This window comes from Xenopus laevis, chromosome 6L (genome assembly GCF_017654675.1).
Source record: "Xenopus laevis strain J_2021 chromosome 6L, Xenopus_laevis_v10.1, whole genome shotgun sequence".
Classification (NCBI taxonomy): domain Eukaryota; kingdom Metazoa; phylum Chordata; class Amphibia; order Anura; family Pipidae; genus Xenopus; species Xenopus laevis.
Window position 1 is genome coordinate 163,028,762 of NC_054381.1, and position 24,074 is coordinate 163,052,835.

At 45.9% G+C, this 24,074-nt stretch overlaps 1 protein-coding gene across 8 annotated transcripts in view; it reads left to right on the plus strand.

The window, feature by feature from the left end:
- LOC108695484 (plectin-like) overlaps positions 1–24,074 on the plus strand; it is a 134,645-nt gene that overhangs the window by 356 nt on the left and 110,215 nt on the right. For 2 of the 8 annotated variants that reach the window (XM_041566723.1, XM_041566726.1), the window contains exon 1: positions 11,752–11,993. The exons of 3 other annotated variants lie outside the window; for them this stretch is intronic. In XM_041566723.1, the coding sequence (XP_041422657.1) occupies positions 11,903–11,993 (91 nt within the window). In that variant the 5' untranslated portion in view covers positions 11,752–11,902. Of the gene's footprint in view, positions 1–11,751; positions 11,994–22,564; positions 22,804–24,074 lie in introns of those variants that run through there. 3 more of the 8 variants (XM_041566729.1, XM_041566731.1, XM_041566734.1) reach the window with 2 other exon arrangements.

Sequence of the window (24,074 nt, forward strand, 5' to 3'; positions counted from 1 at the left end):
TCTCTCCCACACTGCTCCAACTGCTGCCATAGCTTAACTCTCTGTACAGACTATGATCAAACTTAGGGACTGTTCCTGCTGAATTGTGCTTAGTACAGGGAATACCTATGTACCATAGTTTTATGGGATCTCTCTGTACAGACTATGAACAAACTTAGGGGACTGTTCCTGCTGAATTGTGCTTAGTACAGGGAATACCTATGTGTCATAGTTTTATGGGATTTCTCTGTACAGACTATGAGCAAACTTAGGGACTGTTCCTGCTGAATTGTGCTTAGTACAGGGAATACCTATGCTGCCGTAGTTTTATGGGATCTCTCTGTACAGACTATGAGCAAACTTAGGGGACTGTTCCTGCTGAATTGTGCTTAGTACAGGGAATACCTATGCTGCCATAGTTTTATGGGATCTCTCTGTACAGACTATGAACAAACTTAGGGACTGTTCCTGCTGAATTGTGCTTAGTACAGGGAATACCTATGCTGCCATAGTTTTATGGGATCTCTCTGTACAGACTATGAACAAACTTAGGGACTGTTCCTGCTGAATTGTGCTTAGTACAGGGTAATACCTATGTGCCATAGTTTTATGGGATCTCTCTGTACAGACTATGAGCAAACTTAGGGGCTGTTCCTGCTGAATTGTGCTTAGTACAGGGAATACCTATGTACCATAGTTTTATGGGATCTCTCTGTACAGACTATGAGCAAACTTAGGGACTGTTCCTGCTGAATTGTGCTTAGTACAGGGAATACCTATGTACCATAGTTTTATGGGATCTCTCTGTACAGACTATGAGCAAACTTAGGGGCTGTTCCTGCTGAATTGTGCTTAGTACAGGGAATACCTATGTACCATAGTTTTATGGGATCTCTCTGTACAGACTATGATCAAACTTAGGGACTGTTCCTGCTGAATTGTGCTTAGTACAGGGAATACCTATGCTGCCATAGTTTTATGGGATCTCTCTGTACAGACTATGAACAAACTTAGGGACTGTTCCTGCTGAATTGTGCTTAGTACAGGGTAATACCTATGTACCATAGTTTTATGGGATCTCTCTGTACAGACTATGAGCAAACTTAGGGGCTGTTCCTGCTGAATTGTGCTGAAGGGGAATACCTGTCTGACATACTTACCTGTATCAGCATAGAATATTTGCAGCATTTTGTGGTCCCAGGGCAGCCATGATTGGCTAAAATCTGTGTGCCCTCCTCTGGCCCCGTTGCCTTGGATACTGGTACCATGTTGCTTGACTTTCCCGAGCTCTAACCCATGATTATCCACTTGTGTTACTCTCATGTCACTTTCCCTATAGAGAATGGGCAGATTCCTGTGGGTGGCGCCAGTTGAATGTTGGGGCAGAACTGGAGTAATGATCACATTAAGGGGGGCAGAATTGCTTTATGGGGGGCAGGAAAGTTCCCTGACAACCGCAGGGCCTGCGCTGCTGAACCCCCAGAGTCCAATAAGAAACTTTAATGGCAGGAAAGTGCCCGTCCCCCTGGCTGTGAATTGGGACTTTGTGTGGAAATTTCACAGTGCAGATGCCAAACAGGGGAAAGTTTGGTACCCAGACACAGGGCATTATGGGTAATCACTTCCCCTTGTCTTCCTGTGGTGCCGTCTCATTGGATACAATTGCCACTCCTCATGTTGGCACCAGTTGTGCTGGGTAGGGGCACAGGGACTTGGCTCAATCTTATGTTTTCCGCTCCCAACAAGAACCAGCCACTCCCAGTGATATACAGGAGCTCGTCATTGTGAGAATGGGTCACATTTACACCTGCTTTACTCACTGGGGGATGGGACACGGTGGAAATACTCAGTGGGTGAAGGAACATGGTGAAAGTACTCAGTGTTGGAAGTACTCAGTGGGAAAAGGGACATGGTGGAAGTACTCAGTGGGTAAAGGGACATGGTGAAAGTACTCAGTGTTGGAAGTTCTCAGTGGGAAAAGGGACATGGTGGAAGTACTCAGTGGGGGAAGGGACATGGTGGAAGTACTCAGTGGGGGAAGGGACATGGTGGAAGTACTCAGTGGGAGAAGGGACACGGTGGAAGTACTCAGTGGGAGAAGGGACACTGTGGAAGTACTCAGTGGGTAAAGGGACATGGTGAAAGTACTCAGTGTTGGAAGTTCTCAGTGGGAAAAGGGACATGGTGGAAGTACTCAGTGGGGGAAGGGACATGGTGGAAGTACTCAGTGGGGGAAGGGACATGGTGGAAGTACTCAGTGGGAGAAGGGACACGGTGGAAGTACTCAGTGGGAAAAGGGACATGGTGGAAGTACTCAGTGGGAAAAGGGACATGGTGGAAGTACTCAGTGGGAAAAGGGACATGGTGGAAGTACTCAGTGGGAGAAGGGACATGGTGAAAGTACTCAGTGGGAGAAGGGACACTGTGGAAGTACTCAGTGGGTAAAGGGACATGGTGAAAGTACTCAGTGTTGGAAGTACTCAGTGGGAGAAGGGACACAGTGGAAGTACTCAGTGGGAAAAGGGACATGGTGAAAGTACTCAGTGTTGGAAGTTCTCAGTGGGAAAAGGGACATGGTGGAAGTACTCAGTGGGGGAAGGGACATGGTGGAAGTACTCAGTGGGGGAAGGGACATGGTGGAAGTACTCAGTGGGAGAAGGGACACGGTGGAAGTACTCAGTGGGAAAAGGGACATGGTGGAAGTACTCAGTGGGAAAAGGGACATGGTGGAAGTACTCAGTGGGAAAAGGGACATGGTGGAAGTACTCAGTGGGAGAAGGGACATGGTGAAAGTACTCAGTGGGAGAAGGGACACTGTGGAAGTACTCAGTGGGTAAAGGGACATGGTGAAAGTACTCAGTGTTGGAAGTACTCAGTGGGAGAAGGGACACAGTGGAAGTACTCAGTGGGAAAAGGGACATGGTGAAAGTACTCAGTGTTGGAAGTTCTCAGTGGGAAAAGGGACATGGTGGAAGTACTCAGTGGGGGAAGGGACATGGTGGAAGTACTCAGTGGGGGAAGGGACATGGTGGAAGTACTCAGTGGGAGAAGGGACACGGTGGAAGTACTCAGTGGGAAAAGGGACACTGTGGAAGTACTCAGTGGGTAAAGGGACATGGTGAAAGTACTCAGTGTTGGAAGTTCTCAGTGGGAAAAGGGACATGGTGGAAGTACTCAGTGGGCGAAGGGACATGGTGGAAGTACTCAGTGGGGGAAGGGACACGGTGGAAGTACTCAGTGGGAGAAGGGACACGGTGGAAGTACTCAGTGGGAAAAGGGACATGATGGAAGTACTCAGTGGGAAAAGGGACATGGTGGAAGTACTCAGTGGGAGAAGGGACATGGTGAAAGTACTCAGTGGGAGAAGGGACACTGTGGAAGTACTCAGTGGGTAAAGGGACATGGTGAAAGTACTCAGTGTTGGAAGTACTCAGTGGGAGAAGGGACACAGTGGAAGTACTCAGTGGGAAAAGGGACATGGTGGAAGTACTCAGTGGGAGAAGGGACATGGTGGAAGTACTCAGTGGGAGAAGGGACATGGTGAAAGTACTGAGAGTTGGAAGTACTCAGTGGGAAAAGGGGCATGATGGAAGTACTCAGTGGGGGAAGGGACATGATGGAAGTACTCAGTGGGGGAAGGAACAGTGGAAGTACTCTTAAAGGAGCAGTACTTTATGTGTGAAGGAAGACAGAAGTGGAGTCAGTTGTGTTTGCTGAGCTGTTGGTACAAAACAGATGTGCGGGGTCTGGTGCTGCTAATAAATAGAGTGCTACAGAGTATGGATACAGAATACTCCTGGTAATATCATTACAGAAATTCCTTTGTGGCCTATTGATTAAAGCAGCCGAGTGGGAGAATTGGTGCCTGTGTTCTCTCCGGTGCCATTGGCAGGGGTTTGGGGGTTTGGGTTGGTGCCAGTCTAGAGAATCTCCAGTGTGTGAGGCTCCTTATACCCCGTGTTCTGTGTGAGAGAACCATTGGATGAAGTACTGGGGCAATATTTGGGACGCGCATTCTCTCTGCCCCCCAGTTTCTGTCTCACCAGAGAAGACCCCGTGCCAGACCTGTCTCACTATAGAAGTTTTCTGGCAACATGGCGGCCGGGATAGAAGAGAAGTTCAGACTATATTCTACAATGATACTCATAGGCTTCAGTTTAACACAGAGGCAACTGCTCCGAGGCCCCTGAAATGATGTTGGGCCCCTAAGGCACAGAAAGTATTTGTACAATAGAGTCATGTTACTCTACATCAGACAAGTCCAGTCTCTAACCCTCCAGCTTCGCATGAAACACAACTCCCTGCAACCCTAATGGCTAAAAGCTGTTCTATGAGTTGTAGTTCATCACAACAGATATAGAGTGTTAGGTTGGTCCTTCCCTGGTCATACACTGTATAAAGTCATTTTCAAAAAGATGGAGAGACAGCTGATGCTTTACTAATATACACCTACTAACAGTATACTATGTCTCTGCTAGGCCAAATAGATACAGCTACTAACTGTATACTATGTCTCTGCTGAGCCACTGATATAAAGCTACTAACTGTGTACTGTGTCTTTGCTATGCCCAACAGATACAGCTACTAAATGTATACTATGTCTCTGCTATGCCACTGCTATACAGCTACTAACTTTTTACTGTCTGTTCTTTGCCACTAATATACAGCTATTAACTGTGTACTATGTCTCTACTATGTCCAAGAGATACAGCTACTAAATGTGCACTATGTATGTGCTATGCTACTAATATACAGCTACTAACTGTGTAGTATATTTTTGCTATGCCCAAAAGATAAAGCTACTAACTGTGTGCTATGTCTCTGCTATACCCAAGAGATACTGCACTAACTATGTACTATGTCTGTGCTATGCCACTAATATACAGCTACTAACTGTGTAGTATATCTGTGCTATGCCACTAATATACAGCTACTAACTGTGTACTATGTCTCTGCTATGCCAATGATATACAGCCAATAACTGTGTACTATGTCTCTGCTATGCCTTTGCTATACAGCTACTGTTTACTATGTCTGATCTTTGCCACTGATACAGCTACTATCATGTACTATGTCTCTACTATACCCAGCGCCGATTCTGGGGCTGCTGCCGCCTGAGGCAAGGGTCTCACCTCATGGCAGAAGCGGCCTGACTATACCACTGACATACAGCTACTAACATTGTACTATTTCTGTGCTATGCCCAAGGTATATATCTACTAACTGTGTAATTTTTCTCCGCTATGCCATTGATATAGAGCTACTAACTGTGTATCTGTGCTATGCCCAAGATATTCAGCTACTAACTGTGTACTATCTCTACTATGTCATTGATATACAGCTACTAACTGTGTACTATGTCTCTGCTGTTCCACTGCTATATAGCTACTATCTTTGTACTATATCTCTGCTATGCCACTTATATACAGCTATTAACTGTGTACTATGTTTGTGCTATGCCCAAGAGATTTAACTACTAATTGTGTAGTATGTCTCTGCTATGCCCCAGAGATACAGCTTCTAACGGTGTACTTTCTTTCTGCTATTCAACTGATATACAATTACTAAGTGTGTACTATGTCTTTGCTATGCCAATAATATACAACCAGCAGTTGTGTGCCATGTCTTTTCTATGACATTACTTTACAGCTATTAACTATTTACTCTCTCTGTACTTTGCCACTAATATACAGCTACTAACTATGTATTATGTCTCTGCTATGTCACTGATATACAGCTACTAACTGTGTATTATGTCTCTGCTATGTCACTGATATACAGCTACTAACTGTGTAAGATGTTATACACAGACTCTACATACACTGATATGCAGAGTCTATGTAGTTAAGGTTGTTGTAGGTCAGAGTCAGGTTGGTAGTTGCAGATAGTAGTGGACAGTGATTGTAATGTGTATAATGTTATTTGTGCCTTGAACACTTCATAGATACATTTCTGACTTGAAAAGCTCTGTGTTAGTCCTCAAAAATATCTTATTATTATTATGAGTCTCATTAGTCTTATTATTATTATTACTACGATTAATAACATATATTTATAAAGTGGTAACGTGTGTGAAGGCGCCGTACAATGAATGGGTTGTTAGATAATAGAATAAACACATTATATATACACATTATATATACCTATTACATATACACATTATATATACAATAATACAATGGAGTAGTGATACAGAAGGCACAGAGGCCCTGGCCAGAGAAGCTTACAGTCATCAGCTTTTAGTAGCTAAACATTCCATTTCAGCCAGTAGTAAGTGGCTGAGGGATAATATTCATTGCTGGTGGGACACTCGTCAGTCAGACGCACATTTCTGGTTATTAGTTGTAGTAAATCTGTTCCAGTAGGAGGCGCTGGTGTTGGTGTGAGTGAAGCAGAGACGTGTGAATGTGGAGGGAAAGGATTGGGGAGATGTCAGACGTGTTACAGTATTGGGGATGACAACTTGTGTCTATGTGTTTGTGTCTGGGGAAGTCCTTGAGAGTTACAGTTCATCATTAGCTCTGGGCCTGGCACAGCTCAACACTCAACACTACAGGGACCTGCTTTGGTGCTTAGGTGCCTGGGTGCAGAGTCCTGGGATACGCGGGTGTTTGGGAGGGAGGAGTTAATTACCATTATTACATTTATTCCATTAATTATTATATTAATTGATCTGATGCTCCAGGTGAGTGGAAGGGATTCTGTGACCTGAGTTGCCCCCCCCCTTTGCTCCCCAGATCTTTCCTTTTGTATAATTGTAGCAGGACCAGGGGGGGGGGTGCAAATTGCTGACGATCTGATCCAATTGATCTCCTAATGATCCCATTTACAGAAGATCAGGAGGATTGTGCCGGGGAAACTGTAGCTCTCACTGGTGCTGTGTCATCTGTCATTGAGATACAATGGGGAGGGATCACTCGTTGCAAATGGGAACATTTAGTTGTTATTATTAGTGGCTAGTCATTATTAGTTATTATTAGTTATTAGTTAGTATTAGTTATTAGTGATTAGTTATTAGTAGTTAGTGATTAGTTATTAGTTATTATTAGTTATTAGTTAGTATTTATTATTAGTGATTAGTTATAATTAGTTATTATTTGTGATTAGTTATTAGTTATTATTAGTTGCAGAGCATCATGTCCCTCTGATCCCCAGGGGAGGAGCTAAAGATCAGCTCTGGGCAAAGCGTCAGGTGTTTGAGGTGAACATATTGGGGTTGACAATGGCCCCCGGGTGTATTGTGTCAGTGTGATGATGTCACTGTGGGGGGCAGTGAAATGCACCATGGGATGCCCACTGTCAACGTGACTATTATTTGATTAACTTTATTCAGACCAGTGATGTAGCCCTGAGTGTGAGCTCACGGGACAAGAGGGGCAGATTTGTATTGTGAAGAAGTTGGGGGGAGATAGAGGGTTTGTGAGTAAATAAAGAGCCAGCAGGGGGCAGTGTTACATCACAGAGGAGAGAAGGGAACATTAGTTGAGCTGTAGGACAGACGAGAACCAGCAGGGGGCAGTGTCAAACAACAAGAGGAGAATTAGGGGAAGTCACATCATGTAACACATTGGGCAATATAATGTATAATAGTCTGTGTGAGGGATAATCATTATAATAATAATAATAAAATAATAATAATAATAATAATAATATCAGGTGGTGGTGCCCAGTGACTTCTGGATACACAGCTAATGAGGTAATAGTTGAGCTGATTGTCTATGGGAAATTCCTGTCAGGCTGCCTGTCGCTAGTGATGTGCATGAGTTGCAAAAGCCCTTGTGTATGTATAGAGTATGGAGAGTATGTGCTGTGAGTTTGTATGGAGTATAGAGAGTATGTTGGGAGTGTGTATGGAGTATAAAGAGTATGGGCTGTGAGTATGTATGGAGTATAGAGAGTATGGGCTGTGAGTATGTATGGAGTATAGAGAGTATGGGCTGTGAGTATGTATGGAGTATGAAGAGTATGGGCTGTGAGTATGTATGGAGTATAGAGAGTATGTTGGGAGTGTGTATGGAGTATGAAGAGTATGGGCTGTGAGTATGTATGGAGTATAGAGAGTATGGGCTGTGAGTATGTATGGAGTATGAAGAGTATGGGCTGTGAGTATGTATGGAGTATAAAGAGTATGGGCTGTGAGTATGTATGGAGTATAGAGAGTATGGGCTGTGAGTATGTATGGAGTATAGAGAGTATGGGCTGTGAGTATGTATGGAGTATGAAGAGTATGGGCTGTGAGTATGTATGGAGTATAGAGAGTATGTTGGGAGTGTGTATGGAGTATGAAGAGTATGGGCTGTGAGTATGTATGGAGTATAGAGAGTATGGGCTGTGAGTATGTATGGAGTATGAAGAGTATGGGCTGTGAGTATGTATGGAGTATAGAGAGTATGTGTTGGGAGTATGTATGGAGTATGAAGAGTATGGGCTGTGAGTATGTATGGAGTATGAAGAGTATGGGCTGTGAGTATGTATGGAGTATGAAGAGTATGGGCTGTGAGTATGTATGGAGTATGAAGAGTATGGGCTGTGAGTATGTATGGAGTATGAAGAGTATGGGCTGTGAGTATGTATGGAGTATAGAGAGTATGGGCTGTGAGTATGTATGGAGTATGAAGAGTATGGGCTGTGAGTATGTATGGAGTATAGAGAGTATGTGTTGGGAGTATGTATGGAGTATGAAGAGTATGGGCTGTGAGTATGGGTGTAGTGTTTATTTGGCACAGGCTGGAGGTGAGTGGAGTTGGCACTGCTGATAACTGGAGCCTCCTGCACATTCCTCACATTCCTTCTCCTCATTCTCATTCTCCTGACAGTAAACCAGCCGGGGGTGCAGACAAACTGATAAGAACAACCAGAAAATGTTCAGTTTGGTGATACCTGTTATTGACTAACTGAATAAGTAACAATCGGAAGCTTCTGTAGCGCACAGACCCCTTGGTCAATATACAAATGAAAGGCTGGAAAGGCACATCATATACGTATGTATATACTGTATACATATAGACTGTTAGATCACTGGAAAAGGGTTTATTATGGGCAATAAATGAGAAAGTTACAGACAGAGAGAACTTGTAGAGATAATACAATGAATTAGGGTGGGTTGTAAATAGTCCGGGGGTCTGGATTCAGTCAGGTCACATAGTCTGAACTAGACAAGACAGAATAGGGGGGGACACAACAGTATAAATTAGATACAAGTAAATATTAATAAATTACAAAAAGAAATTGTGTCCTGTAAAGATAATACAATATTTTTACATTTTCTGCTTTTGTTTCAATGGCTAACACAATACAACACAATACAACACAGTACTACACAGTACAACACAGTACAACACAGTACAACACAGTACTACACAATACAACACAGTACTACACAATACAACACAATACAACACAATACAACACAGTACAACACAATACAACACAGTACTACACAATACAACACAGTACAACACAGTACTACACAGTACAACACAGTACAACACAGTACTACACAATACAACACAATACAACACAGTACTACACAGTACAACACAGTACAACACAGTACAACACAGTACTACACAATACAACACAGTACTACACAATACAACACAGTACAACACAATACAACACAGTACAACACAATACAACACAGTACTACACAATACAACACAGTACAACACAATACAACACAGTACTACACAGTACAACACAATACAACACAGTACAACACAGTACAACACAGTACTACACAATACAACACAGTACTACACAATACAACACAGTACAACACAGTACTACACAGTACTACACAATACAACACAGTACTACACAGTACTACACAATACAACACAATACAACACAGTACTACACAATTTAATGAGATTGGGGGGGGTAGTTGCAGTTCAGATTTGAGTGGGAGGAGCACAACACTATTACTCCCCTGCCTCTGTCTCTTACTCTAAGGCCTTGCAGCGCAGCAGTGCTGTAAATAACAGAGCCCATAAGCCTTTCAGGCAGTTTATTGTATTGGTGTCACTGCACAACATCTTATTAGGGTCCTGGGGTCCCTGAGCCTTTGGGGAAGGAGAACTGATTCCCGTTCCTTATAGAGAAGTAAATGCCCAGCCGGTCGTTGGCTTTTGGTGGCCCCACATTCCTGAGTTGTGATGTAGCGGCTACTTGTGGCCCCTGTGACCGGCCGCTGCCTCTGTTTGTACTCGGGTCACTGAGTAACTAGAAATGCCCCTTTTATCTGTATGTGCCACGTGGGGTTAATGGAACTTGTCCTTATAGGGGCCGTGCCAGGCAGTGATGTTAGGGTTAATAAGTCAGTGCTCAGGAATAACATCAATTCTGTACTGCGCTACTGAATATGTCGCTGATCTTGCTGACGCAACTACATGGCAAGGCTTTCAGGGGATGCTGGGAGTTGTAGTAGGTTGGAAACACAACACAGATATTTACATACAGCTCAGTATCAGAGAATCTCTAGTGGAAGTGGGTAGAGTAAATTCATGGGCAGAGAAGGGACAAGTGGGGAGAAGTGGGGAGAGAGTTGGTGACAGGGGGGTGATCACTTTCTTACTCCTCCTCTTTGCAAATACAATTAGAGGTCGAGCTGCTGCCGGGATAATCCCACTCACATTTGCTTGGCCTTTGAAGTCTGATAAGGGAACTGTCCCGACTCTCCCGAGTAAACAACTCAAAGACTGAATAACCTTTCCTTCTCCCACATCCGCCACTCAAGTCCTATCTGTCAACTGCCTCCCATTTACTCACTGTTCTGTAGGATAGTACTACTTCATACTGGGGACAGAGTAGTATCTACTATTGGATGGGAGAGTAGTATATGCTACTGGGGAGAGAGTAGTATCTGCACTTGGGAAGGGAGAGTAGAACCTTATTTGGGGGAGAATAATATCTGGTAGGGAAATGGAAAAGTAAACAGTCTGATGTAGGAAGCAGAATATAATGGTCAGAGAGATAGTGAGCTCTTGGGTCTGATCCCAGACACCTGCGCTGCCTTTATAACTTCATCATACTTTGGGCCAAGAGCATTTATAAACTTTGGGGAAAGTGGTATAAAAATATGAGTAGGGCTGGGAGTAGAGTGCTAGCTCTTTAGTTTTGGTCAGTGTCTCCTCCGGAAATTTGTCAGGAACGTGACAAAATGCTGTAGTAACTGTGCCCTCGTTGTGGGTAATTGTGCCCTCACTGTGGGTAATTGTGCCCTCGCTGTAGCTAATTGTGCCCTTATTATGGGTAATTGTGCCTTAATTATGGGTAATTGTGCCCTCACTGTGGGTAGTTGTGCCCTCATTGTGAGTAATTGTGCTCTCACTGTGGGTAGTTGTGCCCTCATTGTGAGTAATTGTGCTCTCATTGTGGGTAACTGTGTCCTCACTTTGGGAGTTTTGAGTGTTGGGGTACAATGCTTTTTGCCCTCCCTGGGGATCAGTTGGAGAAATCCCCACTACTTTTATCTCTACTTTTAAGGGGGCATTAATTAATAATTAATAGCTGCAGTTATAGGAATGTGCCAGGCCTGGGGGGCACTTTATGCCAACAGGTCACAAAGATTCTTCCTGTATTTCATTGGCCCCGGGGCCACCCAGTGCTCAGTGGTTCTGTCCTGCCCCAATCAGGTGCCCGAGTGTGTGAGTGTCAGCTGTTGCTTTAAGGGGGAGGGCACTAGGAGTGACCCTGCTGGGGGGTTTGGCTCCGGCTGCTTTTTGGGATCTGACAGACCATGGGTATTTGTGTGTGAGAGAGAGAGAGAGAGAGAGAGACAGCCTGAGGGAGCGAGACAGTTGTGCTTGGAGGAGGGCACAGTGAGGCAGGGGAGACACAGGGACCTAAGAGAGGGCAGCAGAGAGGGTATTGGGGTGAGGGCAGGAGATCTGGGGGGCTACTAGTAGGCCAGTGATTGGCTATGGCCGGCTTTAATGTGCACCACTTACCTCCCAATGCAGAGGAGCAGGACTATATTCAGGCCTATGAGGACGTGCGAGAGAGATACAAAGGTAAGTGCTTGGGAGTGTGGGGTCACTGGGGTGCGAGTGATTTAGGGTCACACAGTTATTTCCCATCATGCTCTGCTGAACTGTTGCTTCTGTGTTGTCAGGGGGATGTTTGACATTTGTTCTGGCAGCTGAGGGGTTAAAGGAGGGGCCCGGGGGCCCTAGTAGGTCACTCACCTGTTGGAACTTTGTGTGTTGGATTAATGAATGGGGCAACTGTAGTTACTGTAATTTGCTGAGCTTTGTCTAGTGATGAGTGTGACTGTAGCACCTTCTCTGCTGGGCGGCGGATTTGTTTCTATGAGGTTAAGGGGGAAGGTGGGGTCAGAGCTAATTGTGGAAATGTCTCACTGGGGCAAATGTGACAGAAGTAACTGAAAGTAACCGACCAACTCAGGGGGGGCATTTGGTGCCAGTGGGGGGGGGGGGGGGGCAGGGGTGCGGCAGACACAGGGTTAATGTACTTGGGGGGGGACTGGCAGCGACTCCTGAATTTGTCTCATTTCTGTTTAACCCCGTCACTACCTGAGCTGGGATTTTGCTGGGAATTCAGTGAATGTGAGGAGGGGGTGCCGGGGTCGGAGGCGCTCGAGTTACTGGAATTGTTTATAAATAGCGGCTCTTAGTCACCAGAATAAACTGTACTGGGGGGGGCTGGCACCTGCGTGTACAATAACCGCCACACTCACCCCAACACCCCAACTTATGGAACGTCCTTAATATACACACCGGGGGGCACCTTTGGCTTCTACAGATAAAGAATGAAGGTCCAATCAAAATGTACAGGACGCAATGCATTCTGGGACTCCCCAGGCCGCCATCTTGATCCAATGATCCTGGGCCTGGCGCTGCCCCTGGTTCTGACCCGGGCTCCCCCATGTTATGTGAGGTTGTAACATGTGTGTGGCCAGGGGAGGCTTTTGCTGAATTCACTGCAATATAACTGGTTACCCTGGCGGATAAATGGTATGGCAGCCCCCGCACACATTATATTTATTTATATGAACAGAAGATCTGCTGCCCGTGTGTTTACTGGCAATTGGCACAATAATTCCAGTGTTTCCTGGGCCCTCGTCTTGTTTAACTACAAATCCCAGCGGGGGCAGCACAGACAGTCTGATGGGAGTTGTAGTTCTGCCACATGTGTATGGAGGGGCCTCACCATGAATATCTGTCACTGGATCTAGTGCAGAGGAGTAAGTGAGGGGGAGTAAATAAATGTGACCCCAGTCAGTGCTAATTAATAGCCCCAGTAGGTAACACACGGGGTAAAGCAATTACTCAATCCCTGTATTCTATATATATATATAATACACAAGAGTCATGAATATCCTGTCAATTATATCCTTATAAACGGTGACTAGTGATGTCATCAGTTATAAACGGTGACTAGTGATGTCATCAGTTATAAACGGTGACTAGTGATGTCATTTCTGTCACATGATTCACTGAAATTTGTGTATTATAATAAATAAAGTTCCCCCAGTTGTAAAATATGAGGATATTAGAAGTTACCTCGGAGTTCCATGACCTGTATAAAAGCACCTGTACTTCGGCCTCGTGTTTTTTATGGTCATGTGACTCCTTGGTAACTTATAATATCCTTATCATTTACAAGAGGGGGTACTTTATTCACTATATATATTAGTAACCCCTCTGCTGGTGCCCCCGACTAGTGCAGCATCTCCCAAATAGTGTGAGGGGGGGGCGCATGTTCATGATGATAATTATTATATGAGACTATTGTGTGTTATTATTATATCATTATACAGGGTGCTGGAGAGGGAACTCTTTGGGTGCTGCTGGGAGTTGTGCCCCTCATTATACAGGGTGCTGGGGGTGCTGGAGGGGGAGCTCTTTGGGTGCTGCTGGGAGTTGTGCCCCTCGTTAAACAGGGTGCTGGGGGTGCTGGAGGGGGAGCTCTTTGGGTGCTGCTGGGAGTTGTGCCCCTCGTTAAACAGGGTGCTCGATGGGGAACTCTTTGGGTCAGTGGCGTAACTAGATATTACTGGGCCCCACAGCAAATTATTTTTCAGGCCACCAAAATGTTTAGAGGTTAACTTGTTTCTCCAATATTTATTGAAATTGTATATGAATTAGGGCCTCATGGGGCCCCTATACCTCCTGGGCCCCCCTGCAGCCGCAGGGTCTGCTTCCTCTATAGTTACGCCCCTGCTTTGGGTGCTGCTGGGAGTTGTAGTCCAGAACCAGCTGACAGACCTGGGGTCGCCCTATTCTGGTTTTCAGCAGGAAGTGGAGATTTTGGGAGGAATCAGTGTTTTCTCAGCTGCTGTGGAAAGTGCCCCCCCTTCCACATTTGTCACCTAAACGTGAGATTCCCCCCCCATCTGTCTGTCGCCCTCTGGGATGTGTCAGACCCCCGGGCAACCCTCCAGCAATTTGCTCTGTGTCTGAGCCGGAGATTGTTCTGCCCAATTATGGAATTCTGGGAAGTCAGTTGCACATTGTCGGTTCCTCTGGAGCCTGTGCTTGGGGTTCACTATTACCCGGGCCGAGGGGGGCAGTAGGGGAGCCCCCACATGTACTGATATAAGGATTTTATTTATAAAGGGGAACTTCTCCATGGAAATAACAAACTAACTTCATCTTTTCTTTCCCCTCCTCTGCTAATCCTCCTCCATTCTGCCTCCTTCTACCTACCCAGGGGCCCGGGACCCTTCACCACTGTGCGCTGGAAAAACCTAAAAATATGAAATGGAAAACAACAGCAACTCTGATTGTAAGGTGGAATTTCCCTTTAAGCAGGTGGGAGGAGTCACAATACAGGCTGGGACTCCCCTGAGTTTCCAGAGAAAGCCCATGGGGGGGGGGATGTTCAGGTTTGTGGGGCATTTGGGCCTTGCCCTGTCCCAGAGCTGAAGGCAGAACAGCACCAGATTTAGAGCAGGTGTATCAGGCCCTTCCCCCACTCACTTACCTGTTCTACCCATGATCCTCCAGTAATGTGCTGTTCTCCACACTGACTCCGCCCATTGTTGGGCACTTTCCCCGAGTCCCGTCATATAGATTTACCCATTTATACACCTTGTATCACCTGCATCAACTAACTCTGTTTCCACGGGGGGTTCTGGGAGTTATAGGCCAGTGACACTGGGCAGCTGTGATTATAGAGGGAGGTAGTTACGGCAGTGGTAACATTTCTGAACCCTGTGCTGTTTGTTGTGGGATATTGGAGCATCTTGTATTTTGTGGCCCTTAAGAAAAATGGGCATCAAGTCACTTGTCCTTTAGAAGAAGAAAAATAAATATTAGACCTTTAAATATTTGTTTCCCAAAAAGAAAAGGTTTCCCTATAACTAACCTGGTTGCCAGAGCCTCCTTTTTTTACTGCCCCACCCCTGCAGAGCTCACACCATAATCCAAATGTTCTTTCACTAGTCCCACCCCTGCAGAGCTCACACTAAAATCCAACAGTCATTTCACTAGTCCCACCCCTGCAGAGCTCACACTAGAATCAAACAGTCTTTTAACTAGTCCCATCCCTGCAGAGCTCACACTAGAATCCAACAGTTCTTTCACTAGTCCCACCCCTGCAGAGCTCACACTAATATCCAACAGTCATTTCACTAGTCCCACCCCTGCAGAGCTCACACCATAATCCAAATGTTCTTTCACTAGTCCCACCCCTGCAGAGCTCACACTAAAATCAAACAGTCTTTTCACTAGTCCCATCCCTGCAGAGCTCATACCATAATCCAAATGTTCTTTCACTAGTCCCACCCCTGCAGAGCTCACACTAAAATCCAACAGTCATTTCACTAGTCCCACCCCTGCAGAGCTCACACTATAATCCAACAGTTCTTTCACTAGTCCCACCCCTGCAGAGCTCACACTATAATCCAACAGTTCTTTCACTAGTCCCACCCCTGCAGAGCTCACACTATAATCCAACAATTCTTTCACTAGTCCCACCCCTGCAGAGCTCACACTAAAATCCAACAGTCATTTCACTAGTCCCACCCCTGCAGAGCTCACACTATAATCCAACAGTTCTTTCAGTAGTCCCACCCCTGCAGAACACTTTTTTCCTATTGCCATACAGCACCGCCACCAGTAATCATGGATCTACTAAGTTAGCCTGACTTCCACCCAGGGTGCTCCATTTGTTAACCCACCTGTGCCCCTGGCCTTGCCAACAAGTTGAATGGGGCCCTAATGAAAGAAAATGCCCCTGGAAAGCATAGTTATGCCCCTGACGTATCTTATGGTGCGGTAATAACAAACTGTGTGGGAGAGAACAGGGCTGAGTGGGGAGTGAGGGTTGAGGGTGGGCCCTTGAAATATCAGTCAGGTGACACCAGGGCTGTGAATGTGTTACCCCCGTCCCCACAGACCCCATATTTGTACCCGTCCCTTGCAGAACCATCACATCCCTCCTTGTTCACTATCCCAACTCCCACAGCACAGATTTCTATTCCTCTCCCCATAATCCCGTGTATTAACCCTTTCACCCTCACTGTCTCTTTTCCCTCTCTCTTGCTGTCCCCACCCCCGCAGAACACTTTCTATAGCCACACCTACTCTCTTTAGTTGTACCCTTCCCTGTTGTGCCCACCCTGGGCATTTCATTCAGTTTCCTTGCTGAGCAGCTGATCCAGCCAATCCCGTGCAGAAAAATGACAGGGTAATGATTTTGCACCGCAGGAAGCAGATGAAGTAAAGTTGCAGGTGCTGCACCATGGCAGCTCCCGTTATTTATTTGTACTAAGTCATCAGCAGCAGTGATTGGGACATAATTGCCTCCTCAGCTGTGGCTCCTGGCCCTGTGCCCGACTGCCCGACGCTGGCCCTGTGCCCCATGGCTGATCCCCTGTGCTCACATTGATTCTCGAATGAAAACAAAAAGGGGGAAGAGGATTTATTGCCCTTTAGCAAATTTCTCATTGAGGCTGTGTCATCAGGTTTGTGCCCAGCGCTTGTTAATAACCACTAATTGCTCGTTAGGCAGAAATCTGCCCATTTATAGAAAGTGCCTCGTGCAAAAACTCATCCAGAAGTGGGAGGGGCTACAAGTGCCACAACATTGTGTGTCTGCAGTTGGAATTGCCCCCGGGTGGGGTATCTGGAAATGTTGGAGGGAAGTGTTTATGATGTTTTGCTTCGCTGGCCAATCCCCTTTGGGCTCCTCATGGAATCTGTGAGATAAAAATCAGTTTCTAGCGGAAATAGAACTTAAGGCCCCTGTCTGCTAAATAGTGTTCTCTGCTGTTACACCTCCCTGGGGAATTCTGCTCCCACTACAAAAGCAATGGAAAATAGTTATTTGGGAATTTGGCAATGGAATGAGAGAAGATTTGTGTGTGAGTGTGTGAGTGTGCGTGAGTGTACACATGTTTGTGAGTGAGTGTGAGTGTAAGTGTGTGTGTGAGTGTAAGTGTGTGTGTGAGTGTGTGTGTGAGTGTGTGTGAGTGTAAGGGCTCTTACTGACAAGCATTTTTACCTGCGCTCCCCTGCGTTCCGTTTTTCTTCGTTCAGCCGCAGGGGAGCGCAGGAATAGACGCATTACATTTTTTCCAATGGGGTTGTACTCACACAGGCGCATGTAGGCCCTGAACGCAGGTTGAGGATTTTTCCTGTAATGCGTCTATTCCTGCGCTCCCCTGCGGCTGAACGAAGAAAAACGGAACGCAGGGGAGCGCAGGTAAAAACGCTCGTCAGTAAGAGCCCTTAGTGTGTGAGTGTGTGTGTGAGTGTGTGTGTGAGTGTAAGTGTGTGTGTGAGTGTATGTGTGTGAGTGTAAGTGTGCGTGTAAGTGTGTGTGTGTGTGTGAGTGTAAGTGTGAGTATAAGTGTGTGTGTGTGAGTGTAAGTGTGTGCATGAGTGTATGTGTGTGAGTGTAAGTGTGTGCATGAGTGTATGTGTGTGAGTGTGTGAGTGTGTGAGTGTGTGTGTGTGAGTGTGTGAGTGTGTGAGTGTACGCATATTTGTATATGTGTTAAATTCCACTGTGTGTTACCGGGATCACTATATACACATCACACTAGAACTATATGCTGAACTCTAGAGTTGCTGAATTGCTGTGCATGCTGGGATATGTGGTTTCCAAGAGATACAAAAGAGAATATTCCTATTGGATGGCAAATAACTGTGCCCCAATCCCATCAACCATTGCTGGAGACTGAGGAGTTTCGCTGTGTGTTACATTAATGGGGTTCTGACGTGGGATATTTTACAGCGCCCCACAAATAGAGTTCACTTGGCGCCCCATATATGACATCCCAGGGCGGGGGGGTGATTAGCACATGGGTAACTGTAATGCCCAGTTAGAAGGGAGGGAGGAGGCCCCCAAATGTGTCATTCGGAAGAGGGGCAAATAATCAGATGGACTGGACATTACTCCCAATATACAGAGGGAGCCAGTGGCCAGTCCTGCGGGGGGGGGGGGAGGTTACACCCTGGGGTATTTAATCAGTGGGGCCCCACTCTGGGGGTAATAGGAAAGTACCTGCTGCTGCATCACAGGATCCTGTAGGTGGCGCTGCTGTTCCATGTGTCCCAATCACATGAGCTGCACCTTATTCCCTGGGTCATTTAGTAAAGTCACATTTATAGAACAATGGGGGTGCTGGGGGCAAGTCACACACGTGATATGGGGGCACCTCAGCGACACTGATGATCTGTGAAAAGGCAGGGTACCATTGTGTTTTGGGGTCTTGTGTGGCCCTCTATGCACCCCAAAACTTTTTATACCCTCAGATTGTACCTGTGTACCCCTCTTATACACCCCAACACTCAGTGCACCCCCACCTGCAAATAGGGGCATTGTGGGAAAACATGGCTGACACGGGGCTATCTATAGAGTGGGGGTTTCTTGTGTCCCACTGGCACTCACTCTGTATCCTTTGTATTCACTATGATCACACTGGCTGGGAGTTGTGTCACTATTTAGTCACACTGGCTGGGAGTTGTTTCCCTATTTATTCACACTGGCTGGGAGTTGTTTCCCTATTTGGTCACACTGGCTGGGAGTTGTTTCCCTATTTGGTCACACTGGCTGGGAGTTGTTTCCCTATTTGGTCACACTGGCTGGGAGTTGTTTCCCTATTTGGTCACACTGGCTGGGAGTTGTTTCCCTATTTGGTCACACTGGCTGGGAGTTGTTCACTATTTGGTCACACTGGCTGGGAGTTGTTTCCCTATTTGGTCACACTGGCTGGGAGTTGTTCACTATTTGGTCACACTGGCTGGGAGTTGTTTCCCTATTTGGTCACACTGGCTGGGAGTTGTTTCCCTATTTGGTCACACTGGCTGGGAGTTGTTTCCCTATTTGGTCACACTGGCTGGGAGTTGTTTCCCTATTTGGTCACACTGGCTGGGAGTTGTTTCCCTATTTGGTCACACTGGCTGGGAGTTGTTTCCCTATTTGGTCACACTGGCTGGGAGTTGTGTCACTATTTAGTTACACTGGCTGGGAGTTGTTTCCCTATTTGGTCACACTGGCTGGGAGTTGTTTCCCTATTTGGTCACACTGGCTGGGAGTTGTGTCACTATTTAGTTACACTGGCTGGGAGTTGTTTCCCTATTTGGTCACACTGGCTGGGAGTTGTTTCCCTATTTGGTCACACTGGCTGGGAGTTGTTTCCCTATTTGGTCACACTGGCTGGGAGTTGTTTCCCTATTTGGTCACACTGGCTGGGAGTTGTTTCCCTATTTGGTCACACTGGCTGGGAGTTGTTTCCCTATTTGGTCACACTGGCTGGGAGTTGTTTTTCTATTTGGTCACACTGGCTGGGAGTTGTTTCCCTATTTGGTCACACTGGCTGGGAGTTGTTTCCCTATTTGGTCACACTGGCTGGGAGTTGTTTCTATCAATCCTGATTTTCTGCACCACAAATCCCATGATCCTTTGTTGGAGAAATGTAATGCAGAGGTTTGTGCATTGGCCTGAGGTTGTACAGATGGGTGCAGATTCTAACTGTACAGTAGAGTGCAAGCTCTTTTTACCGCACCTCATGCAGATCTTATAACCATCTCTGTCCGAAAGTGCACATCAGTGCTTTAGCCCAATAGCAGCCACAGACAGAGGAGCAGGAGGGCCCCCAGCACAACACATGGAGTCAGTAAGAGTCTGTGTATATTGTACAAACTGCAGCTCCAAGTCACATGACTGGGTGCTGAGTAATAGGGACAATAGGGACAGGGAGGAGCCTATTCTGCATGACTGCAACTCCCACAAACACTTTAACACTGAGCTCGTGCAGCAGGGCGTCTCCCGCCAGTCAAATACTGGAGCCCACACAGAGTTGGGGATATTCACTACTGGGGTCTGGGGGGTCATATACTGGCATTATACACAGCCGGGGGAGATACTGGGAATATAGAGCGCTGGGGGGTACAGGAATTATACAGAGCCGGGGGGAGAACTGGGATTATACTGGGAGAGGATATTGGGATTATATTGATACGGGATGGGGTCCTGCAATTAGAACTCCCCTGGGGGTTCAGGTGTGTACATTATTATTGGGGTACAGATTTTATTACAAGTCATGTGACTAAAGCTCTGGAAACACAGTAATATGCAAATTAGGGTTGGATACAGTTTGGTATTCGGCTGAATCCAAAGTTTGTGGTTTGTGGGTGCCCCATCCTTTTTTTGGGGGGGGGGAAGTACCATGACCTTTGGCCCCAGAGGTATTGGAAAGTTCAGATTCTTGCCTGTGGGCTCTATGAAGCTCCTTGCACTCCTCCTGAGTGTAGATTGTGAGCTCTTCGGTCAATTGTGTCACTGTCCTGCTGTGATTGGACTGACCTCTTACATCTGCATCGTCTGTGGGATATGGATCCGCTCTCACATCATTATCCTCCTGTCTGGGTGACTGACCCATTACATCAGGGGCCCGGTGTCTCAGGGGCCCACCCACAGCGCTGGCATTTGATCTGGGTGCCAGACTGCAGTCTTTTCTCTCTGCCCAATAAATCAGCCCTTGCGGCTCTGCGGCTCCTGCCAGACACGACGGTGTAATCCCTGCAGTGCCGACCCGAGATCCACTCTGTCATCTGCCAAAGTAGTGCCGCATGTCAGGGGCTGGCAGTGCATCATGGGAGTTATAGTCCTTATTATTGGACAAAGCCTCACTGTAAGAGACAGCGTCTGATCCAACCCATTCCCACCTGTCCCCTGGGCACCCCGGTATTTCCAGCTCAGCCAATGGGAATGTGTGTTTCCCACTCTGCTCTTCCTAAGAGAAAATGGGAAATACCAACAATTCAATGGGTGGGGAAGGATCAAAGGAATTGCTCCTTAACAAAGACGGATTTGTGCAACATCTGGGCAGATATTACATTATATATCAGTATCAAGCAGCCGGGGCAGATATTACATTATATATCAGTACCAAGCGGCCGGGGCAGATATTACATTATATATCAGTATCAAGCAGTTGGGGCAGATATTACATTATATATCAGTATCAAGCAGCCGGGGCAGATATTACATTATATATCAGTATCAAGCAGTTGGGGCAGATATTACATTATATATCAGTATCAAGCATTTGGGGCAGATATTACATTATATATCAGTATCAAGCAGCAGATATTACATTATATATCAGTACCAAGCAGCCGGGGCAGATATTACATTATATATCAGTATCAAGCAGCAGATATTACATTATATATCAGTACCAAGCAGCAGATATTACATTATATATCAGTACCAAGCAGCCGGGGCAGATATTACATTATATATCAGTATCAAGCAGCAGATATTACATTATATATCAGTACCAAGCAGCCGGGGCAGATATTACATTATATATCAGTATCAAGCAGTTGGGGCAGATATTACATTATATATCAGTATCAAGCAGTTGGGGCAGATATTACATTATATATCAGTATCAAGCAGCAGATATTATATTATATATCAGTATCAAGCAGTTGGGGCAGATATTACATTATATATCAGTACCAAGCAGCCGGGGCAGATATTACATTATATATCAGTATCAAGCAGCAGATATTACATTATATATCAGTATCAAGCAGCAGATATTACATTATATATCAGTATCAAGCAGCAGATATTACATTATATATCAGTATCAAGCAGCAGATATTACATTATATATCAGTATCAAGCAGCAGATATTACATTATATATCAGTATCAAGCAGCAGATATTACATTATATATCAGTATCAAGCATTTGGGGCAGATATACAGTGAGATGCTGTAGGTAGAATGAAGATGCCTGTGGGTGATTGGATTTATTTTGGCCGGTTGGGCATTAGATGAGACACAGGTTGGGCGACTGTTCCTCTACTAATGAACGGTCTTCGGAGGGGTAAATTCTGAGTATGGGTGACTGTGTATGGGTGCAGCCTCTGGGTGAGTCCAGGTGCTGGGTGAGTCCAGGCTCTGGGTGTGTTGGGATTAAAGGGAAAGTCATTAGCGACACAGGAGGAAGGGAAATTTTTGGGGCCTGTGTGTTGAACTAAGAGGGTTGGGCGGTTGCTCTATAGAGGAGTACTGTGCATAACTAATGTGCCTGTACAATACTGAGCTCCCTCCTCTTGCCGCATTGTCAGTGTCTGACTTCAACATCAATGAATGGCCCAGGACACTCACACCCTTCCTCCCCCAGACTGGCTATTGGCTCCCAGCACTGCATTGGGACAAGAGGAGGAGGATGAGGAGGGAAGGGGACAGGACGGGCAGGATTCCTGATTCCAGCATCACCATTACATTTCTATTGGGGCTCCTGGGAGCAGGGCAATAGCAGGCACAGAGCCCCCCGCACTCATGGACCCCTCTAGGTCTATTCAGCAGGAGATCTCCTCCCTCAAAGGTAAGTGGCCACTGATGGGTCACATGGGTGGGCAGTCAGGATATGGGACCCCTACTGTGCCGGGTATTAGTGTTACTGCATGGGTGTTAGTGTGCTGGACTTTACTGTTAGTGCAGGGTGCTGATGTTACTGTGCCGGGTATTAGTGATACTCAGCGATACTTATTGTACTTATTGTACTTATTGTACTTCTTGTACTAAGTGTATACTGGGGTTCATGTGCTGGGGGGCACCATTGCTGTGTTACTTTGCAGGTTTCGCTGGTTCTGTGCAGGGTTCTTGTGAGACTATTAGGGTACCAGCGGTACTAGTGTATGTAGGGTACTGGGATTACCTTTAGGGTACCTACATAAATCAGAAGTTGGGGGGCTACTGGGAGCAACTCTGAAGGTCGAGATCATTACTGTTATATGGTGGTTGAACCCATGGTCTGGTACAGTAAGTACAGTATATCAGTACAGCATTCTTGTAGACTTTTGCTCCCCAATAAGTTGCTTGAGAAGCAGTTACTCAACTTTTCTTCTACCCAATTTTTTCAGGGGGGATCATAATTACCCACCCTTAATTAGCACATAAGTTTAGGATCGCTGATATTAAGTTCTCTAAAAAACTTTGCACTTTGTCTTTACTTCATATTTATATGGCTTTTAAAATGTTTTCCGGCCTATTCTAGCTTTGTCCTTCTTGAGTTTTAAAATGTTGGCTGGTTGTTATAACCAAAAGTCCATAGCAACCGCAAGATACCATTATGGTGATGCTACATTTAATTATTATTGTTGTTTATTATAACGTCCCTTTCTTCTACATTTAACCCCCTGTCTGCTATGGCAAGACATTTGGGTCACAATCACCCTGCTATAGTTCCAGGGGTACCCATGGCACAAATAAACACTCACCCCAAATCCCCCCCCAGCCGGCATCCAGACTGAGCCCCCTTGGCTCATAACAAGGTTACAGATATATAGAAACATTGGGGTGTCACCCTGCTATAGTTCCAGGGGTACCCAGGGTACAAATAAACTCACCCCAAATCTCCCCCTAACTGACCTTCAGACTGGGCCCCCTTAGCTTATAACAAGGTTACAGATATATAGAAACATTGGGGTGTCACCCTGCTATAGTTCCAGGGGTACCCAGGGTACAAATAAACACTCACCCCAAATCTCCCCCTAACTGACCTTCAGACTGGGCCCCCTTAGCTCATAACAAGGTTACAGATATATAGAAACATTGGGGTGTCACCCTGCTATAGTTCCAGGGGTACCCAGGGTA